Source organism: Penicillium angulare (assembly GCF_028827245.1).
Source record: "Penicillium angulare strain IBT 27051 chromosome Unknown utg000002l_segment0_segment0, whole genome shotgun sequence".
In the NCBI taxonomy this organism is placed as follows: Eukaryota; Fungi; Ascomycota; class Eurotiomycetes; order Eurotiales; family Aspergillaceae; genus Penicillium; species Penicillium angulare.
In genome coordinates, this window is record NW_026623161.1 from 1,282,497 (window position 1) to 1,305,167 (window position 22,671).

At 47.7% G+C, this 22,671-nt stretch overlaps 9 protein-coding genes across 9 annotated transcripts; 4 read left to right on the top strand and 5 right to left on the bottom strand.

Moving 5' to 3' along the window:
• Positions 1 to 94: 94 nt before the first annotated feature.
• On the top strand, positions 95 to 499 carry N7478_001947 (uncharacterized protein; the record flags this gene model as incomplete). Its single annotated transcript, XM_056918161.1, has 2 exons — positions 95 to 312; positions 382 to 499. 2 exons carry the CDS (start codon positions 95 to 97, stop codon positions 497 to 499), a joined length of 336 nt encoding a protein of 111 aa, XP_056783772.1.
• Positions 500 to 774: 275 nt separating this feature from the next.
• N7478_001948 (TBP-associated factor 8 family protein) lies at positions 775 to 2,001 on the bottom strand (the record flags this gene model as incomplete). The annotated part of the gene is made up of 2 exons (XM_056918162.1): positions 775 to 1,559; positions 1,662 to 2,001. The coding sequence occupies 2 exons, from the start codon at positions 1,999 to 2,001 to the stop codon at positions 775 to 777; spliced, it is 1,125 nt and encodes a 374-aa protein (XP_056783773.1).
• A 388-nt stretch (positions 2,002 to 2,389) lies between these two features.
• On the top strand, positions 2,390 to 2,963 carry N7478_001949 (cytochrome c oxidase subunit VIIa; the record flags this gene model as incomplete). The annotated part of the gene is made up of 4 exons (XM_056918163.1): positions 2,390 to 2,419; positions 2,514 to 2,556; positions 2,781 to 2,816; positions 2,884 to 2,963. The coding sequence occupies 4 exons, from the start codon at positions 2,390 to 2,392 to the stop codon at positions 2,961 to 2,963; spliced, it is 189 nt and encodes a 62-aa protein (XP_056783774.1).
• An 824-nt stretch (positions 2,964 to 3,787) lies between these two features.
• On the bottom strand, positions 3,788 to 4,775 carry N7478_001950 (NEDD8-conjugating protein UBC12; the record flags this gene model as incomplete). The annotated part of the gene is made up of 4 exons (XM_056918164.1): positions 3,788 to 3,940; positions 4,056 to 4,345; positions 4,562 to 4,652; positions 4,755 to 4,775. 4 exons carry the CDS (start codon positions 4,773 to 4,775, stop codon positions 3,788 to 3,790), a joined length of 555 nt encoding a protein of 184 aa, XP_056783775.1.
• Positions 4,776 to 5,456: 681 nt separating this feature from the next.
• Positions 5,457 to 8,488, bottom strand: chsG (chitin synthase class III; the record flags this gene model as incomplete). Its single annotated transcript, XM_056918165.1, has 5 exons — positions 5,457 to 5,594; positions 5,669 to 7,348; positions 7,403 to 7,764; positions 7,867 to 8,329; positions 8,393 to 8,488. 5 exons carry the CDS (start codon positions 8,486 to 8,488, stop codon positions 5,457 to 5,459), a joined length of 2,739 nt encoding a protein of 912 aa, XP_056783776.1.
• A 2,756-nt stretch (positions 8,489 to 11,244) lies between these two features.
• On the top strand, positions 11,245 to 12,543 carry N7478_001952 (uncharacterized protein; the record flags this gene model as incomplete). The annotated part of the gene is made up of 1 exon (XM_056918166.1): positions 11,245 to 12,543. One exon carries the CDS (start codon positions 11,245 to 11,247, stop codon positions 12,541 to 12,543), a length of 1,299 nt encoding a protein of 432 aa, XP_056783777.1.
• Positions 12,544 to 15,135: 2,592 nt separating this feature from the next.
• On the bottom strand, positions 15,136 to 16,699 carry N7478_001953 (putative FAD-dependent oxygenase; the record flags this gene model as incomplete). The annotated part of the gene is made up of 2 exons (XM_056918167.1): positions 15,136 to 16,383; positions 16,448 to 16,699. The coding sequence occupies 2 exons, from the start codon at positions 16,697 to 16,699 to the stop codon at positions 15,136 to 15,138; spliced, it is 1,500 nt and encodes a 499-aa protein (XP_056783778.1).
• A 1,884-nt stretch (positions 16,700 to 18,583) lies between these two features.
• Positions 18,584 to 20,056, top strand: N7478_001954 (uncharacterized protein; the record flags this gene model as incomplete). Its single annotated transcript, XM_056918168.1, has 5 exons — positions 18,584 to 18,763; positions 18,834 to 19,061; positions 19,124 to 19,265; positions 19,327 to 19,535; positions 19,595 to 20,056. 5 exons carry the CDS (start codon positions 18,584 to 18,586, stop codon positions 20,054 to 20,056), a joined length of 1,221 nt encoding a protein of 406 aa, XP_056783779.1.
• Positions 20,057 to 20,581: 525 nt separating this feature from the next.
• Positions 20,582 to 22,531, bottom strand: N7478_001955 (uncharacterized protein; the record flags this gene model as incomplete). The annotated part of the gene is made up of 4 exons (XM_056918169.1): positions 20,582 to 21,961; positions 22,025 to 22,263; positions 22,323 to 22,431; positions 22,481 to 22,531. 4 exons carry the CDS (start codon positions 22,529 to 22,531, stop codon positions 20,582 to 20,584), a joined length of 1,779 nt encoding a protein of 592 aa, XP_056783780.1.
• Positions 22,532 to 22,671: the final 140 nt, after the last annotated feature.

Here is a 22,671-nt window from a genome sequence, read left to right on the forward strand (position 1 = left end):
CACAAACTACACAATCTACTCGAATTCCATTGGAAGCTGAATACCAGGCTATCCCAATCGCGACTGCAGTTACCACCCCATCCATAGCAGCACTATGGCACCGCTCGTCCCCGTTTTCTCCGCAGATACGCTCCCCGACCACGTTAACATCGTGCGCCGCAACTTCATCGAAAAGAAGCGCAAAGGCACGCAAATTGAGTTGAATGAATGCCCATTGCTAGAAATGACACAATACTCCTGTAACCCGCCACAGGAGGCGCTCCCACAACCAGGCCAAGTTGTCTGTAAGCCTATCGTGCGGCTGTTCCGAAAGTGAGTCAAGCTGAGGACTCGATTGTTGTTCGCCGGAACAGTGCTGATTTTTTTCATATTCTGCTTTAGGTGTGCGGATGGCTTAACTGTTGAGACAACATCATGGGAACCTTTAAGGCAAGCAGAAGAAGCGAGGACGAATGCCAAATTCGAGACGCGGTCTACAACGACTTCCGAGATGAAGTGATGAAATGCTTGAAATACATTGGGCGGAGTTTGGATTGATCTTTACAAATGCATTATATATACCATTACAAGCATACTTCAAAAGCGTGCATTGAGACTAGATGCATTCAATGTTTTCAATAATGATATGACTTGCTGCCATACGGGGTATCTCCTCAAGAAACGACTCCAAACCACAAAGCGCCAGCCCAGAAAATAAAACGCCTCAATATACCATACAAGACAAGCAAACCAACCAGATACCCTCTCATACCTGTTCATCCGTGAATATTCATTTTATGTGCGCAAAGCATCCATCCCAGGAGGAGCCGGTTTAGCCGGTTTTTCCTCTTTCCCACGGAGAGCAGTCGCAGGCCGACGCCAGAAATCGCGCTCACAATTGACGATCGGACCCATATCCAGATTCAAAGATGGTTTAAGTTTCGACCTCGGATCTCCATCAGCATGGGTACCCGAATCAATCTCCATAGCAGAATTAAGAGCTGCCGCCGTAGGCGCAAGCGCAAGCGGATCCTTCTGATCTTTTTGTAATTTCTTCGCAAGCCCCTTCACTGTCCTTTCAAACATAGTTTCCATATTCTCGAGACGTCGGCCCCAAAGCTTCTTATCCTTCACGCCAGAACTAGACACATTGTCACCTCGGTGTGCTGCGGCAGCTAACCTACGGAGAGCCTCTTCACCATGACGTCCATCTTCTGCAGCGCGTTCTCGAATTTGCCGAGGGTCATTATCTCGCTCTGTGAAAACTGCTGTGGCGGAATATGTGTGTTTGCTAGGGAAGTCGGGGAAATTCTTCGGGACATAGGAGCGATTTGTTGATGATTCCTCACCGCGCAATGCATTCAAGAAAGGAATTTTACGCGTAAGTTCATCTTCAGGCGGAGGTGATGGGAGGAGAGTCGGAATGGGAGTAATATTTTCGTGTGATTTTGTATAGGGGCGGAGGTCATCGGGAGAAAGACGGACACGACTAAGAGCGAGTTCAAAGTCGGGAGGAATAGGTTGAGTACGTCGGGATGCTAACATTGACTGGCGAACATATTTTGAGATGCGAAGAAGATCTAATTTCGCCATGCATGGTTAGTCTCAATCAATTTTTATCGGTATAGCAGCGGACTCTTCGTTTGCTCTCTTCTTCCGTATTTAGGTTTGGTCGCACGTACATGAATCTGCGGCGCTGCGCAAGCTCGATAGCGCGGCGGGATCAGCTAGCTCGAATCCCACATCCTGAAGAATTGTACCGATCGAGCGATTCATAAGGTAGTCGAAGTGGGCCTCATCTTGAACGGCGGGCTCAGACGAAGCTGCTAGGGTAATGGGCTTCTTCAGGCGGTGGTGATGATGATAATATTGTTTCGGGCGCTTGCTGTCGATTTCCTCAAAGTGAGATGAGGAGCGCTTCACTGGGAGGGCCGTCGACGCCATATCCACTGGTGCAAGCAGAGGGCATGATGGAAGAGAGAAGGAGCTTGGTTGTTGATCGAATCGGGAAGTCACGTGCATTGATGCCTGGTTTATCAGGTGTCTTCAATATCCTGCCCATAGTTATAAGCATAATAAAGGATCAATGAGACTGAGATGAAATATGTACAATGATCAAAATAAATCAATTACATTTCAATAATTCCACACTACCCATCCGTATAAACACTCTAGATCTCTCCATCAGCCCATATGGTGTCATAATCCGCCCATCAAAATCTCCAACCTCATCGACCAATCCGGAGCCTCGCTTACCGCCCGAAAGCTTCAACCTCAGTTCCCGTCCACATCACCCTACACTCTCTCCCCTCCACCACTCGCACCCGCAACAGTCACAGGTCAGTCCCAAGGAGACCGGAGCCATAAAATAGTGATCAGAACAATCAATTAACAGCATTAACCAGACACAATGCCTGCTGCTATCCCCCCAATCACTGGCGTAAGTGACAACCCCTTCAACGAGTCCGACTTGTCCCGATCGGACGAGTCGGATCGCCGCAGACAGCAATGCAGCGAGACTAACATTCACATAGATGCTCCGCCGAGGTCTGGTCCTTGACCTTTCCACCGCTTTCGGTGAGTTTACGACATCCTCGACATAGACATGGACATCGGTATCCGGACGAGTGGCATGATTCATCGGCGTTGGTTAATATGGAAGATCCGAACGGTTTACATGCGAAAACACCAATACCAAATACCATATTTTCGACACCGATGCATCATATACACGACGGAACCCTCCTCCCAACATGTATACGTAGTATACCGCGATATGAGACTAATCCATATACTTACAGGTTTCGGAACCACCTTCGGTTACCTCTGGTGGTACGGTAAGTAAACACTCTACTACAATCCAATACGACCCAAAGCCACATCTAATCACCATAATCAAATCAGGCTTCCACCTCCCCCGCGTCCGTGAGCGTGATACCTACTACGCCCGCCTGGAGGCCGAGCGCGCCGCTCAGAGCTCCTAATCGACCCACTCGTCTGCACCACTCAACGCGATGCTTAATGCGGCATACCCGACAAGATCAATCCTGAGTTTCCTTTGTTCGTCATAGAAAAGCAATACATGCAACGCAACGGCCCGGTCCTATGCTCGAGCCATCTGAAGAGTTCGACGCTGTGATGTTACTATCGGGTTGGAGTATCCGAGTTGGAGTGGTACTGGGTTGATTGTACATATACGCCGTGGTCAATGTTTTGTTTCATTTGGATGTGCAATTATCCCGTAGATCAGATCCAGATCCAGCAGCATCTATGTTGCGATGGGAACCTCGTATTAGGTGTAGATGGAGTAGTAACATACACTAGGAACTAAAGCATGCAAAGCATCTAGCATGTTACAACAATCCTCAATCCAAGTGCCACTACGACAATATCAGCCCTCCTTCATCTTTCCTCTTGAATCCAGGATACATCCGACATAACGATGCAAAACAATACATCGCAATATAGTGCAGTATAGTGCAAACTGATCTATTAAAGCCAAACGCTAAATACGCCGTATATATGGAGGTGGTAGGTCACCATACTCCTGAACAAACCGATGCTCATAAATCCACCACAGCTCCTCGCGGGGTCCCACGAGACGAGACAAGACCCTCATTTTCCCATTCATTCCCATGTCATCCCATCCACATCTCGAGTCCAAGAAAAGGGAAAATTAAGAGGTGTTAGGCAAGAAGTAGAGATAGTCCAATGACAAATCCGCCTCGCCATGCCCAATTCCGCGCGCGCACACGCACACACACACATTCTCTCTATCTCTCTCTCTGTCTCTTCGCAACATCCGGTTTTATCGAAGCACACGTTCAAAAGAAACACTCCGCACTGCACCACCAGCCATGGAAGTGCGCACATTGCGCTTAAAAGCATCGCGATTAAGACGCAAATCATCAGCCGCCTCTTTGTTAAGGGGATCAGAAGCATTCGGTTCAAGGAAAAGGAACTAAGAAAAGAAACGACGTTAGAACAGACCAGCCCATACAACACCCAATCAACCTCTTAACCACGACCATGCCCATAATCAAAGCCATAGTCATAGCAAAGGGTGAAATACATACCTGCATCCCCACAATAACAGCATTCAAATTAAGCACAGGCTTCCAATCCTCCCTCAAAATATTAAGACAAACATTCCCCTCCAGATCGATATTGGGATGATATATCTTCTGCGTACACTTGACTTTCGGAGGATCGTGAGGGAAGTTTTGATTAATGGTGAAAGAGAAGTTGAAGACGCCGCCTTTATACATTCCTTCATCTGGTTCGATGGTGAGGGTGAAGTTGAGTATATCGTCTGGATTTGGGAAGGACATTTTCATTGTTTCGCCGAGGGTGAGTTCTTGGAGGTCTGGATTAGCAGAGAATGAAGTTAGTATGGCTTGGTTTTGGTGTAAGGAAGTGGTGCTGGTCGGGGCTTGATTGGATAGGATTTGATGGAGGGTGCGTATGTCTAATGACATGACAGGTAGAGCGAAGGGAAGGATTCTTCGAGTCTGGGAGGGATTTGGATTTGGACCTGGATCTGGATCTGTCTGTATCTGTATCTGTAATTGTATCTACGCACCTCGTTGCACCCGGAGCTGTGCGGCGGTAACCTTCTTCTTTTTCTTCCCAGCAGCGCCTTCAGCATTCTCAGCCTGTTGCTGCTGCTGCTTCTATAAGTTACATTATATTAGAAAAAAGATTCTTCAAACAAGGTAAAGTGAAGTAAAGTAAGGTCAGTCGCAAGAGGGTAGGTAGACCCAAGCAAAACCTACCATAGACCAGATCTTCAACATCGTGACGAACCACGCCTGGCGCCTAGCCTAAGAGAGAAAGGAGAACGACGGATCGTGTTGTAATAGGGAGAGGTTGGAGATATGCAGGTCAAAGAGAAATTTGGCGAGTCAACGTATTTGTATAGGTGAGTTGGAAGGAAGAAGTTGGAGGCGCAAGTGGAGGGTAAGGTAAGGCAGCGTTGGTTCTTGCGGGGTCTTTATGCCCGCTATCCGGTGTTATCGCGGTTGTGCGGCTAGATAGCATGACGCATCTGCGCAGCGTCTGTGGTGCAATCCAACCTACTACTACAGTTAAAAACTGACTTTTATTCATAATTACAGTTACAGGAAAAGGCTCAAATGATAAACAGATCGTAGTCCCGATATTGGTTTGGGAAATCTACACTAATCAATTCACAATTCAGATCTCAAAAATTCATTGCGCCCCGAATGCATTTCCCTTTGCATCGCTGGTCCAACAGAAAAGAAAAAGGGAGGGGGAAAAAAGACGTCACAGTATGGGGAGGTTGCTTCCAACCATGATGATTGGGCATCCTAACATCACAGAAGGACTTGAAATAGAATGGGCATCTTTAGGTAGAATACATATGGCAATAGGACAGAGAAAAGGAGGTGAAACGGCAAAAGACAATCAAAGGGAACATATGCCAGAAACAAGGTCGTGTTATCCATTTAGCCGATTCAACGGCGCGCAAAGCAGCACTTGATACCAGTACGGCCCAGGAACCAACAGGCACCGGTGAAACGGAAGAGAGCCATGACAGCGTTGGACCACAAGAGGGCCTGGAAGAAACGGGAGGTACGGGAAGTAGCGGTGTTCTGCAGGAGAAAAGAAAGGTCAAGTTAGTCACTGTGCATCTAAATGGTGAAAATTCGAAAAGATCGAAACATACCGTGAATCCGAACTTGTCCACTGCTTCGCTGGTAATGCAAACAGCGAGGAAGGCATTGCTGAAGATCCAGAAGGTAACAAGGCGAGTACGGAAACTCTTGTAGGAATCCTCCAGAGACTTCTCTTCGTGGTCATCAGGAGCAACGAAGGGGGTGAGGGCGCGTTTTACAGTAGCCTCGAACTGACTATCAATATCTGCTTGTGGTTTGTCGGGTTCCTCTATGACTGCATCTTTACTGCCTTCATCCTTAGTCGTCGTGGCAGATGGCAGAGCATCAGCCTTGTCAGAACCCTTGGTACCCCAGGAAACATCGTGCCAGTTGCTGAACGCATAGACGTTGAGAATGTTGATGTAGGAAGATTGCAGGACAAGATATTGAGGGAAGGAGGTAAACATGTGCCATGGATCGGCATACATGAAGGAAGCGACGAAATACAGACCAAAGGTAGCAGCGAGAGCAATGATAATAATACCAGCCCCCGAAGAACCAAAGAATGACTTGAGGAAAGCACCTACACCCTGGTCAGTTGTGAAGTCCATAGGAGCGCCTCCACTGAAAGCGCGAATGACCAAATAAATTGAGTCGATAACAATGTAAAGCTGGATGAGTCCAAAGACAACAAACGATGCCAAGTATGAGAACTTGGAACCCTTGGGTCGGTTACCCAAGGCAAGGATGAATTGCAGCAGCAAGAATCCCAAGTAAACATACTTGATGACCGTGTTGATGATGGGTGTAGCTTTCTTTCCGAAGGGGAACGCAGTATGGCTGTTATGGTCACTCGGAGTGCCGACCAAGTCGATAATAACAGTAGTAGTCAGCCAGTATGAGGCCAGGGAGAACCAGGTGAGGATAGTGTTGAAGATGTTGTACAACATTTGGATGTGGAGGAAGAACATGCGGACGATGTTATGTCCACTCTTGTACATTCGGCCAAAATGCATCAGCGAATAAATACCGGCGGCGAACGAACCGTTCAACCAACGACGACGCTGGGAGATGAACTCGGCAGCACCTTCAGGGACATCAGTCTCGGCCTTGGAGGCCTTGACATAGGACAAATGCCATTTCGAGCCAGCTTTGGCGACTAACTCGAAGCAAAGGATACGATCCTCGGCCAAGAACATGTTCTTCTTGAAAATGTTCATACCTTCAATACCCTTCTTACCCAATTGCTTAGACAAAGTGTGGTCACCGTGGAAGTATTGTTCCAAAGGACGACCCATGATCGCACGGAATCGGTATGCGGAGAAAGCACCAGGCAGCACACTAACATATCCAAAAGAACTTTCGAGTGGCTTATCCAAGATATTACTGATCTTGTACTCGAAGTTCTGTCCAGCCACCAGCGGGTTGACCAAATTGCGCCAACCCTTACCCAACATGGCGTGAATCTCACCACAAGCACCTCCAAGATCCTTATCGTTATAGAAAGCCTCCCAGAGGGAAAGTAGTGACTTGGCACCAGGCTTAGTTCCTGCATCCAGCAGAATACAGATTTCGGGATTCAAAATACGGCCAAAGGCGTTAAACAGCCAACGGTGGGAGTTGATTTTCTTGCTGTTCTTTTGCTTCAGGCAGAACATCATCTGTACGGGAGGAAGGGTACTGGGACCATCATCCGTGGGCCGAATGAGTTGCTGGCTGGGTGTGACGGATAACTGGGTTGTATATTCGAACTAAATCAATTGTTAGCAATCGATCGTCTTCCCTCTGTTTGTTTTCCCACTTACAATATGAGCCACGGTCTCCTTTCCGTCGACATCACGTTTCATGATACCATCTTGGTACACACCAACAGTCGCCAGAACATCCAAAACATCTTTATCGCAAGGGTCGATACCGTCGAAAACAAGCGCAACGACGATCTTTTGCCAAGCGGGTCCACCCTTGTTCCAAAACTCAGACTTCTTGATGTTGACAATGTCGCGAATATTCTGCATCACACCGTGCAAAGTACGAGCGGTCAAGGTCTTATCCTCGTTGTAATAGGTGATGGCGATCAAAAGCTCGGTATGGCGGTTATACATGGCAGGGCGCAGATTGTAACCATTGTGCAGTGTGAATTCATTAGGATCGCAAGTAGCCGCGGTATCTGTGGGAAGAGTATTTGGTCAGTATTCATCGCTGTTGTGTTTTTTGCTGTCTTGTTGTGCCACTTCCTGGCACATTCAAGAATATTCGCTGTCTCACATACATCGCATATGGGTAAACTCTTCACTTCCTCCCTCAAGATCATTGCGATATTTGGCCTGAATGGCATTTTGAATAGCGCTAGGCACCGGATAATCGACACTGAGAACGGAACCCTGCACCAGCTTGACCTTACGGGTAGCATAACGGCGCAAGTTACCACCACCATTTCCACCACCTGGAGCTTGTCGCTGACGCCAGGCCTCGGTGGAAGAAGTCTCACTGCGAGCGTAGGGAGAAGTGGCGCGACCCGGTACCCCAAAGGCAGCAGCGGGGTTCTCTTGTCCGGGGTTATAAGGGTCGTGGTAAGCAGGCGCGGCATCTGTAGCGTAAGTTTCCGTCAAACTGTAGCCCGAGGCGGGGCGAACGGGTGAATGGCCTCGCGACTGTGGGTCATCGAAGGGAGTCGCAAAGGGGCCTTGTTGATGTGACAGCAGACCTCGGGAGGCATCTTCATCCTCGCGGTACTATTCATCTCGTCAGTTTGGGGCACCGGGAACGAAAGGTAAACAGTGCGATCAGACGCATACCTCTGAAGCTGGGACATCTTGCAGACGAGTCTCCTCGAGGCCTGAATGCTCATGGTCATGAGCATGGTCATGCGCGCCAGACCCTTGGTAGGCCATGATGGTCGCGCTAGTTTTGGAAAATTAAAGGTGAAAAGGTCGTAGGATGAAGAAAGAGGGGTATCGTAAAACAAGGGGAGTCACGTCCTCGGATGGAAGCCACCAGGGCCTTGCAGAATATCGGTGGCAAAGACCCGATGAGGACGAGTGAAACACAGAAACAACAAAGCTGGAGTTAGGGGGGAGAAAGAGGAACTAGACAAATCCCATGGAATGTGGTAGGGTATCGGAGAGATACAAGATGAGAGGGAGAGGGGAAAGGATGTAAGCAAGAAAGAAAGGGGGAGGGAGAAATAATAGAGGTCAAACAAGCCAGGATTATGAGAGATCCAAAAGGTAATTATTGTATTTATTCTGATTCTGCAGTTTTTGCAGTTTTGCTAATAATAATTTAGGATTTTTTTGAATTTTTGTTAGTTTCTTTTAGCATTAAAATAGATACCTCTAGTCTCATTAGTACTAGTTCCACTTGGTTCAAGCCTTTATTGTTCTTAGGGGGTTCCATGTTTTGATTATTATGATTAGTTTACTTGATTTTTTATTTATTACAATGATATTGGTGTTTCCAAGTTTCTGATAGAGTACAACAGTAACAATAATAATGTACATATCTCATCCCTTTCGGGTGGTTGATCATTGGTATGGGAGTCCCCGAGCCTGTCAGGGTTCAACAGGGTTCAGGGCCACCCACTTATGTACAGGGACAGAGGACCACAATCAGGGCTCAGGGTCTGTCTTGGCATATGGAATCGTATTGTCTTTTTGTTTGATTTGATTTGATTTGATTTTAATTTAATTTAATGCCAGTATTCAAGATCCAACTGGTTATATTGACAATGCTCTCCATCTATACTCCCTCCCTATAGTATCTACATAGTCACAATAGTATTTCATCTTAACTACAGAGTAAAATGGTCAGGCCTCCTAGTACGAAACCCAAACCCAAATTTTTTCTTCTCCAGATCCTCTCAATATCCACACGTCTAACTTAATTCAGGCTTGTTGCTCCACTTAGTCCCGAGGGCCCAATCACGGGTGGCCCTAGTGAAACAGGCCAACTTGGCTCTGGTATGCTGGCATTCTTCGCGTCGCCCCCAACTTCAACTGAGTACCATTTGGTGGTAGGAATAGTGTCTATGGTATGTGGAAACGGCTCGGGGAAGAGATCATGATGCATACATATTTGAGGTTCATAAATGTCGGTATTACCGTTGGGTAGGGTACTTGTGCTGGTACCTTCAGGTACATGGAAATGAATGTGGTGGTGCACTATGTGAAAGTACCTGGAAGTACAACAAGGCTGGACAATCTACTACAACTTGGAAGTATACATCAGGACATTACTCAGGAGTACCAGGGCTGAGGACAGAGTACTTTCACCGTTTCTTCCTATTCTCTCATACTCTGATCTCATTGGCACATACAGCACAGTATCCCCGATCGGCAGTGTGTTGTCTTCTCCACCGTCATCCGCTAATCAGAACTACACTCAGACTAGCCCGCACTACTCATCTCAGCCGTGGCTGGTGGGCTGCGCCTCCCGTGTCTCACATAGACTAGGCCTCAAATCTTAGTCTGTGTTCCGTGCTGACTTTTGCCTCTTGCCCAGGTGGAGGACTCAGGACCGTTGTAATACATGTGCAATCCTACAGTAACCCTGCAGGATTTTCACCGATTTTCACTGCCTCTGACTTATTCCTGCAGAGGATCATGGAACATGATCATTACATACTTACTCCCATGATATTATTCAGCCGAGGCATTTCTTTTAATTATTAACTGAACTCCCGGTCAACTCGAGACTATTTCTATTCTATTTTTATTCCAACCGCACTGATATTCTTCTGCCCTTTCATTTTTCATCTTTCACAATTCAAATCTGAATCTGGATTTTACTGGATTACATAACCCTCTCACACAACACTGTCCTATCCAATTAGCATGCAGTATTGTAGACCTGGTCCCTATTAATCTCCCGGCCCGATGATAATCCGAGTCCAGACCGGGCTCCCTCACGTCAAATGCAGCAAACAAGACAAACCAGCCAAACCAGATCCAGGTACCAACGCGTTAAGTGCGTAAGTGCGCAAGTGCGTCAGTGCCGTCGCATCACAGGGGGAAAAACAAAGCTGTAGGACACTGCAAGGTGGGAGAGGTTGGACAGATCAGAGACAGATAGCTTAGAATATAAATATACTCAATCCCATCATGGTACTTCTTTCATCTACTTTGAACTGTACATCTTGATCGAGTGGATTCTCATCTCGTCCAATTAATCTCCTCGACCCCCGCCCATCTTGCGTGTTGGTGGAGCCAAGGCTGTCGCTCAGGCCTCTCCCGTGACTGCACTCATTTCCCAGGAGAACGTTCTCCTCTTTCTCCTTTCATCCCTGTATATTCGATTCAACGGGCCTCCATTCTCCCTCACAAAAGAAAAGAACTGGACCATGTGCGGCCTCAGTCCTTAATCGGATCTCTTCTTCCATACCCATACACATATACACTCGTTTTGAATATATCCTCGACACAGTCCCCTGTCCACTTTTTATTTCATGATCTTGCATTGACGCTCACGACTTGACGCCGATTGAGCATCGCCACACTCTCTTTATCTGATTCTTCAATATCTTTGTTTTCACTTCCATCCTTCCTGCACAGTCTTTACCTACCGTTGACCGGTCGACTTGTTGATACCTCTCCCTCTTGATTCCCGCTGATATCCTCCCACCGCACCGTTCCGAATTCAACCGCCCATCATGAATCCCAACACCTTCCTGGAATTCAACCCTGCCTATTCTCTTTTCAAGCGCTGTGTCTCCTGCGAAAACAATTCGCCCTCTTGTCCCACCTGCGATGATGGATACACATGTAGCATGTCCTCGCAATCCTGCGACGCCTGTGCCTCGACCAAGTGTATCAAATCCGCAGAGAACACCAGTTCCCAGCCAAAACCCAGTGGTCCCAACACCGGCGCCATCGCAGGAGGTGTAGTCGGTGCTATCGCGGCACTCGCCCTGCTTCTCTTCTTGATCTACTGGTTCGTCATCCGCAAAAGACGTCAAGAACGCGCCGATCAACAAGAGAAGAGCAGCCAATTTGCAGCCGCTCGCTCAGGTCGCCAATCCACGCAATCCATCGCGTCCACCGTACTCACTCGTGCCTCCAACGTTATTCAAATCGCTTACATACCCGGTGTCACCAACCGTTCTCCTCCCGAGACACCTGCTTCCCTGGTCCCTCCCGTGCCCCCGCTGCCAGGCGCCCACCCAGACCAGCACTTCTTTATGCCCGGTGACCTCCGTGACTCCTCCTGGACAACCACAACAGGCCACCAAAGCATTTCACCTACTCTCCGAAGCAGTGTTGCGACCACGATTTACCGCAGCGATGCCATCGTCAGCCCAATGCCAGCACAACAAATCAGCCGATCGCGTGCAAACATCATCAGCGTTCACTCAGGTCCCGGATCAGGCGCCACAACACCAGATGGCCAAATGACACCAGTAGTGATTACACCAGCCGATGCCCCCGCCGTTCCAGCGATTACATCCGCGCAGCTAGCCAAGGCCGAAGCAATCCAAGCGGGTTCCTCCCCCGCCTCATCAACCCCACCTTCCTCCTCAATCGTTGCCCGTACCGTAATGGCCAAACCAGTCATGGTCCGCGGTACATCATTGAAGAAGAAGGACGGCGGACCCAAGATCGTTGGCGCAAGAGACCTCTCCGTAACACCGACAACAGCCGACTCATCAGCAAGCTCTAGTCAATTCGACCATCAAACCTCTACCTTTGACGGAAACTCATCCGATGAAGACGACGATACGCAGCCATCCAGCACATCCACCTCCAGAGCTACAACACCGAAGAAAGGCGTTCCAGCGATTTCTGTCGTCGAAGTCCCCGAATCCCCAGACGAGAACGAAGAAATCCACGGGCCCTTCAACGACCAGAAAGCAACTACAGCTGAAAAGCCAACCCGTAACTCACGGCATATTGAGCGGGAACCACCCGCCCGCGTGGAGAGTCCCTTCTCCGACGCGAACGAAGTGAAATAATGAGTTGTGTTTTGTTTTGTGTCTGAGTTTACTTTAGCTCACTCTCTGCGTCTTGTCTTGTCTTTTCTTCCCTGTGTTCTCTTGTCTGGTGTTTGAGCTTGGATTTGGATTTGGATTTGGCTTCGGTTCTGGGCTGGGTTATTATATCCTTCCGTGTTTATTTTCTTTGTGGATTTTTACCCCATTTATCTTCCTACTCTATCTCCCTATATACTTCTTGTACGTATGAAACCCTTGCTACAAGGCATGGTACATTTTCATTCTCATTCTCATTTCATTTCATCATGGGCGTCGGATCGTTTCTAAGTGCTCTGTACAGCGAGATAGCACTGGAGAGGATACGGAAGTCAATCGAAGTCAACCTTATCATTAGCATGATATATACATAGTAGGCCTTGAACATCTCATGTACCCTCAAACAGTAGATTCATGCATGAACAGGAGCGCAATGTATTCTTCCTGTTCGTACTAGTAGCAGTCTTCGAGCTCAAGTCCATCTAAAGTAGGCTAAATACGCAGTACATAATTCTCTCACTCGTGGAGATATAATATACTGTATAGCAATCGTCACCAGGCTAGCGAACCTATCAATTCCCAGTCCAAACAATTCACCACCTCGTTGAATAAACGTGGAAATATATTCCTCTCGCTCTGTAGGTGCAACATACGTAAGCCAGTCTATGTATATTGCTTTCTCTCAGGTTCATCGTCAAAGCGGAGGATAAACGTATACTTAAGGTGGCGCGAAAATGACTGGTTGAACTGATTGGATCTCACGCAGAGGACTCGATTTGGACAAAGGCACAGGCTTTGAAACAGTGATTTTTGATGAAGGTCTTGGACCATGACGCAAGCTGCTTCGATTCAACCCTCACAACGCAATTCGAACTCGCGAAGTCACTCGAGGTAACCAAGCACTCTGTCCGGCGACAAAGGTTCGATGACTCTCAATCGTCACAAACCCCCCTGCGTTGGTCATCAAAGACTACTATATATTGCCTTTAATATGATCCAGCTAGTGAATGCATGGAGCTGTAGTGTCTGTGTAGCACATACTGCAAACGTGGATTTTCGTGTTCAATTCGTCAAGCACAGTCATAGGATCAGTCTTAGTAGGGATCATGTATGTACTTCTCACATTTATATATGTTCGATATATATCAGGAACAATGGCGAAATTTATGCTTGACGCGACAATATAAGTCTGCAATTCTGCGGAGAACAGGTGTGCCGATTCCTCGAAGGGCGACAAGAGAAGGAGAAATAAGCATTCGTGTGCTAGATCGAGCGCGATGCGATGTACGATGCCTAGTGATATGTTAGTTTCAATGTAATTCCGCAAGAAATGTGCAAGAGAACTAACTCATATGTATACGAGATATTGTGAACTCAGACTTGAATAGCAAGTGAAATATATAGCGCATGTCTTTTCTTCGGGAATAGTGTGTATGAGACTGCGCTTGTATATTGAATTTCATCGTACCAGAGTATATAAGTTGTTGTAGTGTTGAGTGAGTTTCGGCAGTAAACAACTTGAAGTCCGAGAGCGTATCAATTTACCCGTTTATATATATGCCCAAGTGCTTTGCGGGAACTTGGGTTGGTCCAAGCAAAGAGAAACCTCGGAACTTGAACAAGTTAATTGTAGTAGAAGTATAAGAGTTGCCGAATGAGTTGAAGTAAAGATCAAGTGAAGTAGGTAAAGATGAAGTAAAGTAAAGTGTGAAAGTCGTTTGGTGATAAGTTGATGTTCTTGTTTTCAAGGTCAAGGTTCTGGAAATGCAATGTAAGTATCGAGAGTCATTTTCAGTGTTAGCAATGAATAGGCATCAGTCCATTATGATCAGTCTGCGGGTGCCTACTGCTATCTGTGTACCTTAATGAATAAATCTATTATATATGGTTGCCTGGTTCTAAGGTTGAATAAGAATTTCGATATCTATTAACTTCGTATGTGAGAACTATAGTATATACTATTAGGCACCGAAGGACCATTAGGCCGTATAAGCCACAGAAGACAGTCTAAGTCATCTTTAATACCAGAAATATCATTCTTTATGATCTTACGAGTATTAATCGCGGTACAAATCTCTTTACGCTCACAATTATTACCTTCGCTAAGTAGTTTACCTGGGAAAATAGCCCGTTCAGGGTTGGTTTCCAGCACCATCTGGTGAATGTTGTGTTGTGATAAATTCCACGAAGAATACAATTGTATTCAGTCTCGGTTCTCAACCTACGTGGGTGCATCAATCGACTGTATCGATCCACATTCCCCTCCCACGCAGCTATCTATGTCTAAAGACGTTTTTCGAGAACTGGAAGATCAGGTGGAAGAGGCATATGCATAAAAAAGTCGCGCTACTTTTGATTCGATCGTAGAAACCACTGCAGCTGTCACAACCCAATATGATCTAAAACAGAAGACAAAGAAATCCAAGTATTAATTTCAACAGAGTTGAAAAATTCAAATATGTATATAGATTACTTATATGTAGGTACAGCGTTTCCACCACACTTAAAGCGCTCATTTACAGTATCCCCTTGGAAAGGGAACATTGGGTATATGTGAAAATGAAGAGAATAGTCCATCTAAGCAATAGGAGCGTAGAAGCTAAACTTGCCCTGAGGATCATACTGCTTCTTCAGAGCATGCAAGCGATCCTGGCGCCACTTCTCAGCACCATAGATCTGCTCCGAAGTCTCAGAGCCATAGGCATAGTTGATGTAAGCACGGAAATCCTCACGACCAGTAGCAGCAGAGAGGACATCACGGAGCTGGTTACCGAGATCAGCAGCCTTGGAGGCAACATCATCACCGGTGGGCATGTAGTTGATCATAGGGGCGGCAAGAAGGTTCTCGGAGCGGAAGGCGAAAGCAGCGGACTCAGCGGGGATGTTGTGGACACCTTGGACGGGGTAGCCCTCGAACATGAAGATGGAGTTGTTGAAGGCGGAGCTGCCACGGACGGCAGGGGCGTAGATATCCCAAGCCTTCTTCTGGGCTGCGATGTTGTAAGTCTCCAGGTAGATGGGGAAACGGGGATTGGCGTATCCGAGCTTCTGGCAAGGAGGAGAGTCAACAGCAATGCTGGTCCAGGTAGCGAGGTCCTTGTATGTGCCGGACTGGGGGGTCTTGGAGAGATAGCCGATATCATGGAAAGGCTGAGTGTAGACGGAGTCAACAGTGTCGACACCCTCCTGGATGATATAGAAGACGATGACGGGGTTGTTAGGGTCAGAGTCGGCGTCGTTCATCCAGTAAGACCAGTTGGAGAGATCAGCAGGCTGAGTACCGTTCTTGAGGAGGTACTCGTTAGCAGCCTGGTAGACGGCCTCGACCTTGTCACCGCTGAAGATGATAGTCTCGATGGCCCAGTTGGTGTGCTCGATGTCATAGATCTTAGAGGTGAGGGAGGTGACAATGCCGAAGTTGTGGCCGGCACCCTTCATGGCCCACCAGAGGTCAGAGTTGGCGTCGATGGTAGTCAAGGTGCCATCAGCAAGCACGACTCTCATGGAAACGAACTGGTCGGCAACAAGACCATGACGACCCTGGAGCCAACCGTGTCCGCCACCAAGGGCAGGTCCCAAAAGACTGACACACTCGCAGGTTCCGGTGACGGTTTGCTTTCCTGCGGCCCAAAGCTCATCGGTGACAATCTTCGACATAGTTCCACCACCGATAGTGGCAGTCTTTCCATCCTTGGCGACCTCGACGCTGCTGAGTTGGCTCATGGAGATACCGACACCGTGAGACATCTTGCCCAGGGATACAAGAGCTCCATGGACACCGTTATATGTGAGGAAGGGGAGGTCCTTCTTGTTGGAATATTTGACCTATACGCGAAGAATAATGTTAGCAATGTCCTTGCCATCCCATCTTGAATATTAAGCAACATACAGTCTCGACGACATCATTCTCCGTGCAAGGAACAACGACAACGTTGACAGTGGGCTCCTCCAAGACAGACCACCGGGTAGTCGCATTCTTGAAGCCAGTAGAACCAGGGAAATACACCTTGGCACAGCTGGACAGCTTGTTTCCAAGGGTCTTCAGGTCATCATCACCGCGGGGACAATTACCATCAAGGTAATGAGCAGCGGAGACCGAAGCCCACGCCGCAATGGCCGTGAGCACATTGAGCTTAACCATTATTGACAGCAGGGATGAATGCAATGAAGGCAACTAACAATCCTCCCAAAAAAAAGTCCAATGAACTCAGGAAGCAAGGGGAAGTTAAAATTGCCAAGATATCCCCCTCTAGTTGTAAAATGCAACAATCAAGATCAAAAGAGGAAGGCAAAAATGAAAATCCCGTCGACACCACTAATATTTATTGCAAGGAACACGGAGGCCGGAGTCAAGCCGGTTTGTGTTGGAGTAACCCTGCATGCCCCACAGAGAACCACGTTTTTTTGTCGATGGGATTGTACGGAGGGGCCGGAGAGAAGCACGGAGTATACCCGTGGACATTAACTCCGAGCCCTACTTGTTACTTGTGCTTGCACCGTGCTGCACTAAAATACTAAGAGGTGGTACATAATCAGATTCCAAAGTGTAAAAATGCCACGGTTGGCCCCCAAACATGTGGGGCGATCCATCTGGGAGGCGGCGCCACGATCATTTGGTTCCATTGTTTTCCTGGATCATTTAGATTATGTCTTACATTGAGTACCTGCATGAATGAATTAATATAATTTACACTGTAGACCTGAGACAGAATGCGTTTACTCGGTATATATGTCCCTGTCTGCGTTTATATAGTGGGTTCTCTCTTGTCCCTTGAATAGTCTAGGGCTTCCATTTCTTCCATTTCTTCCATATTAATCGGTTTCCCGAGCTAACCGGCCGCCTTATTGCCGAGGCACACACACACCCTCCCCCCTACATAATATTTTGATCGGACATTGGCTGGGAGATTGTAGTGTGCTCCATCTCGCACTCTCATACGGGAAAGTCGCTGCGCTAAGAAAAGAAGCGTCTATCCTAAGAGCAGATGTAGCATCGCGCAAATCTAAATTCTTCCAGCCTTCCATCTTGTTCTCCGAATCATGCCGTATACCCGATCGTAGCATGGGACTATTGAGTTCTTGTCGGGGGTTTTACCAGGTTCAGCGAACGCACATGAAAGCCACGAAAGCCACAGATGGAACGATTCATATGTGGAAGATGCCGGATCTACAAGGTTTCCAGGGTAGATTGTAGCTCCACAATGAACCAAGCAGAGATTTGCCACACCTAGTTTATGTACCTATGCAAGATAACCCCTGGAAATCAATGTGGTGAACATTAAAAGAATTTATTTGAAATAAATGTATGGCAGAGAAGAAGAAGAAGAAGAGAAGAAGAAGTTATTTCCGCATCTAAGTTGCGCACACCGCGCAAGTTCCTAGGCTCGCAAAGTATTGGGCTAACTCGGGGGCCAGACTTAAAAACCCTCCAAAAACTACGCATGCGGAAGGCTCCCGCTTTACCTACTTTACTTAGTACTTATAGTGGAGCTTCGCCTAATACTTGTCTCTCTCCACCTGCCTCTTTAGACTAGAATTCTGACCGGTGGTTGGTCGCCCCAATGCCAATACCAATCTAGTCGGCCAGAACCAGCCAGATCGAGAGAATTTCCATGATTTTGAGCACAACGGGGCCATAACAACGTAACACTGGGCACCATGTCCTTGTCCTCGGTACAAACTAACTTACACTGTGGAAATGATGTGCAACTGAAATTTCTTTTCGTGGTATAGCGGAATCGTGTATCTGCATTTTGGTTCATGCATGGACCGGTAGTTGGCCACTCGTTTATTGTAGTCAATCCGGCTTATGAATCTATTCCTCGTTGATCCCAGACAACTCTAACGAAACATCTGTCTGATCTGCTAGACGACAGCTAGACGACAGGGAGGAAAAAGGCAACTGAATACAGCGACAGCACTGACATGAGTGGCAGCGTGCTGTAAAGTTGAGAACATTTCGGAGCATCAACACGTTAATTTCTCCCTTGCTGATCCAACCCCGCCAACCCACTTGTCAAAAAGCATGGGTTTCGGCCTGGAGGCGCGCGATGCAGCGTCCGATGCAGCGTATAAAACGAACGTCGAACTATGGACACTATACTCGATTGGCGTCGCTGTGACGATCCTTAGAACATATGCTCGAGTGAAGACTGTAGGCTTGAGGAATTTGCGGTTGGATGACTATCTCATATGGGTTGGAATTGTACGTTACGAGAACCTTAAAAGACCCCCACTCGATTTGCTTGCTGATTGCTGATCATCAATTTCTATAGATCTTCTATACCGCGCAGACAGCGCTCGCATATAGTGTTGGCACTTTCGCCGGCGGCCTCGCGAATAACAGCATGACGACGGCACAACGATCTGCACTCTTGGTTACGGATCCAGAATACCACTCCAGGGTACTTGGTTCTAAGATCCAGATTGCCGGTTGGACGACCTATGTCGCCTTGATCAATTCCCTCAAGCTGTCGATGTTAGCATTCTATCTTCGACTTATGGTAAGCTTCCAAGAGCCATCTATGAGACCGATATTGGCGATGGATATCTAACAAACAAATAGGAGGGTCTAGGTCGTCGGTATCAAATCCCCATCTATGTCGGATTTGGCTTTGTTGCTGCGAGTTTCGTCGCCAGCGTCATTACGATATTTGCATCGTGCACACCATTCCACAACAACTGGCAGATTAGCCCAAACCCAGGCAGTCAGTTCTTTATTCACCAGCTATTTCATCTCAAAACAAACATACTAACAAATATCCCCAGATCTCTGCCAACCAGCCATCGCCAAGCCCGTCATCGCCGTAACATTCGCCGCCAACCTCATCACAGACCCATACCTGATCTTCATCCCGATCCCCATGCTCTGGAAATCCAGTCTGAAAACAATCAAAAAGATAGCCACGACCATCGTCCTCAGCGCCGGTATCTTCATTCTCGTCTGCGCCACACTCAAAAGCGTCTTCCTCCTAGTTGTAAGCCCTCCAACCAACCCCATCCATCCCATCAAAAGAAAGAACCCTAACAAACCCAGGAACCCGACGACGGCGCCCAAATAGCCGACGAATGGGGCACCCGCGAAACCTTCGTCGCAGTAATAACCACTAACCTACCCATGGTCTTCCACATCCTCCGAATCTGGCTCACAAAAGCCTTCGGCAGCAAATTCGGCTCATCCCACAAAACAAACTACAAATCTCCATCAGGCGGATTTAAAAGCATCGGCGGCGGGGGAGACTACGCGAGTCGCAAGGGGAGAGGACCCGCGAGCACAGATCCGATTACGATTGGGATGACGTTCACGGAGAGTGAGGAGCGGATGATGGAGGATGATATCAAGATGAGGAATATGAAGACTTATGCGGCGCCTGTTTCCGAGGGGGAGACACCTTCTACGAGTGCTATTGTGGTGTCTAATCAGATTGATATTACACATGAGACACTTAGTAGTCGGACAAGTGAGCAGGGAGCGACAAATGCTCGCGAGGTGTGGTGAAATGGTGGATTTGGAATAGAACGATACCCTGATGAGTTATAGATTTGTAATTAGATTACAGATATCTAGACAAGAGTTTGTTTCCATTCAATGCTTCAAATTTAATTTTGCACACTTCTATCCAATTTGAATACAGTAGGAAATGATGAAGTTTAAACACTATAACAAGTATAGCTTAAGAGGATTATATCAAGTTTACAAGTTTACAAGTATTTAAATTGATAATTGCTTATCATTAGCCTGAGGTCAATATGAACTCGAGCTTAAATACAATATAAGACTGTGGATGACGTTGATTTACCTTCGGCCACTTTATCTATAGGTTCATGGGCATATGTAAACAAAACGTTCATCGCACATCATGTTGATCATACCGCCATATCTCTAGCAAATATACACCGACATAAACACCTCGTTGGATTGGAGTGCATAGAATAGAATAAGAGCAACGTGAAGGGTATCGACAGAGGCAGCCACGCACCCTTGATTGAAAATCTTAGTATCAAGGGACTATAAGGCTATGAATCACGGAACAGATTCTAATCCCATTCCTTGCCCAATCTTACTGATGAGCGCCTTCTTCAAAAATGCTTCACGCGCAAGACCGCGTGTATGACGGGACCAAGAATCGACACCAATAACACCCCGCACTAGGGCGGACTGCAATGCATAAAGTGCATGCTGAAGGCCCTCTTCTTCCGCAGCGAGGTCGTAAAGCTGTTTACCAACGACGGTAGGCGCAACCAGTACTTCATCAATAGGTGGTAGACCGCCATATGGAGCGTCTGAAGATGTGGGTAGTGCGGTGGATGTTGATGGTGCGTTAGTAGAGATGGAGGTCGCGGAGCGAGCTTGCGCATCTGCAATTGCAGCGTCTGCACGGTGAATGGATTGTTGAAGGACGGAGGTATTTGATTGTAGGGTCGAGTGGAGGTTGTTTAGAATGGCAACCTCGTTTTGCAGAGTTGCCATGGCGGCGTGGAGAGACTGCGACTGTGACACTAGCGATTGAGCCGCTGTGTCAGATTGCGAGGCCTGAGTTGCGAGTGTGTCGGCCAGGGTCTTTGAGACGGCGTGGAGGAGGGCATCTTTTTCAGGGTTTGGTGGAATTGGAGGGGCCGGTCCCATGGGTGCGAAGGATGGAAGCTCGAGTTCAAAGGGGGAAGTGAGAAGATCCTGAACTTCTGTCTTCGGAGCTGGCGCTCTTGGAGGAGGCGCCTGGTAATTGGATGGATGAGGAGAATGTTGGGGGTATGGTGGTATATTTTGCGACGCCGGCTGCTGCTGCTGCGGTTGAGGCTGATACCCAGCATACTGAGGTTGTGGCACTTGCGAATAATGGCGATGTGATTGTTGAATTGGTAGCGGCGCTCCCTGGGGTGTCGGGGGCATTTGTTGATGGCCAGGGACGGGGGCTCCGCTAACGTGTCTGTTGTAGCCTGCTGGGGGGCCATGAGATCCGGATGGAGATGTGTGATGTCCTACATATTGGGAATCTGGGTATTGCGATGACGAATATTGAAGGGGTGCCTGGCTTCCAGAGCTGGGCATTCCTGCGGGTATTGAAGTTCGTCTGACACTATCATCTTTTGGAGGCAGCGGAGGGAGAGGCGGAGGTGATCGGTACCGATCTGCGACTTGCGGGGGAAATTGTTGTTGCGAAGTAGCTGATCCAGGCTTGGGAGGGAGTTGTGGAGGAGTTTGACCCTGATTATTCGGATGAGGAGATTGGACCTGAGCTGGTGGTTGCGAGTGTCCCATGCCAAGCGGCAAGGGTGGTACTGGCGGGGGAGTTGGTGCTTGCTGCGCTTGAGGCGGAGGGGGCATTTGCTGGCGATATCGCACCGGTGGTTCTTTGGCAAATACATCACGGAGTATAGAAAGGAAATCGGCAATCGTTGATCTCTGTTGATTTCGAGTTGTAATCAGCAAGTGTCATTCTCAGTGTATGTAATATTGATCACTTACATCCCAAGCTTCCGCCCAATGCGCCAGGTAGTGATGGTATACTCGTCCTTCCAATGTCACATGTTGTCCAACACGAACCGTCATATCCTGAGGCGGCGTTACATAGACCATAGGAGGCTCACGGGGATAGGTGTTCGGTATCCAAAGCGCGATAGGAAAACGGTAGGTGGTGCCTCGGAAGAGAACAGGCAGCGTGCCTACAAGGTGAAGAAGAAGAGCCGAGAACCCGTTCTCGTAAGCTATGGTTTCGAGATTGTTAGCGATAACATCAAGACTATCATTGAATTATAGAACTCACTATAGACGTCGGTGCGAGGGGAGAGCGAGGGGTACTGGGCCAGCGCATTGGCGACATCGTGATAGGCACGGTTAGGATCGTGGTATGTTTGTTTGGGGTCAAAATGATCCTAGAAAGAGCATCAGATAGCTGCAGCAAATTATGATTGAGGTACTTACCTTGCTTAGGACCGAGTAGAGCCAAGAGAGCGTCCGCTGAGGGACCGCCATGTTGGAAGGCTGAAGGGTGGGAGGTGTCAAGTTGCGCGATTGTCCTCCGCAGCACTTCCCCGCAACGGCTTGGCTCGCCTGCCAAGATTCGCACGTTATGACACCCATAGACAGCAATCTATACAAATACGGAAGAATAT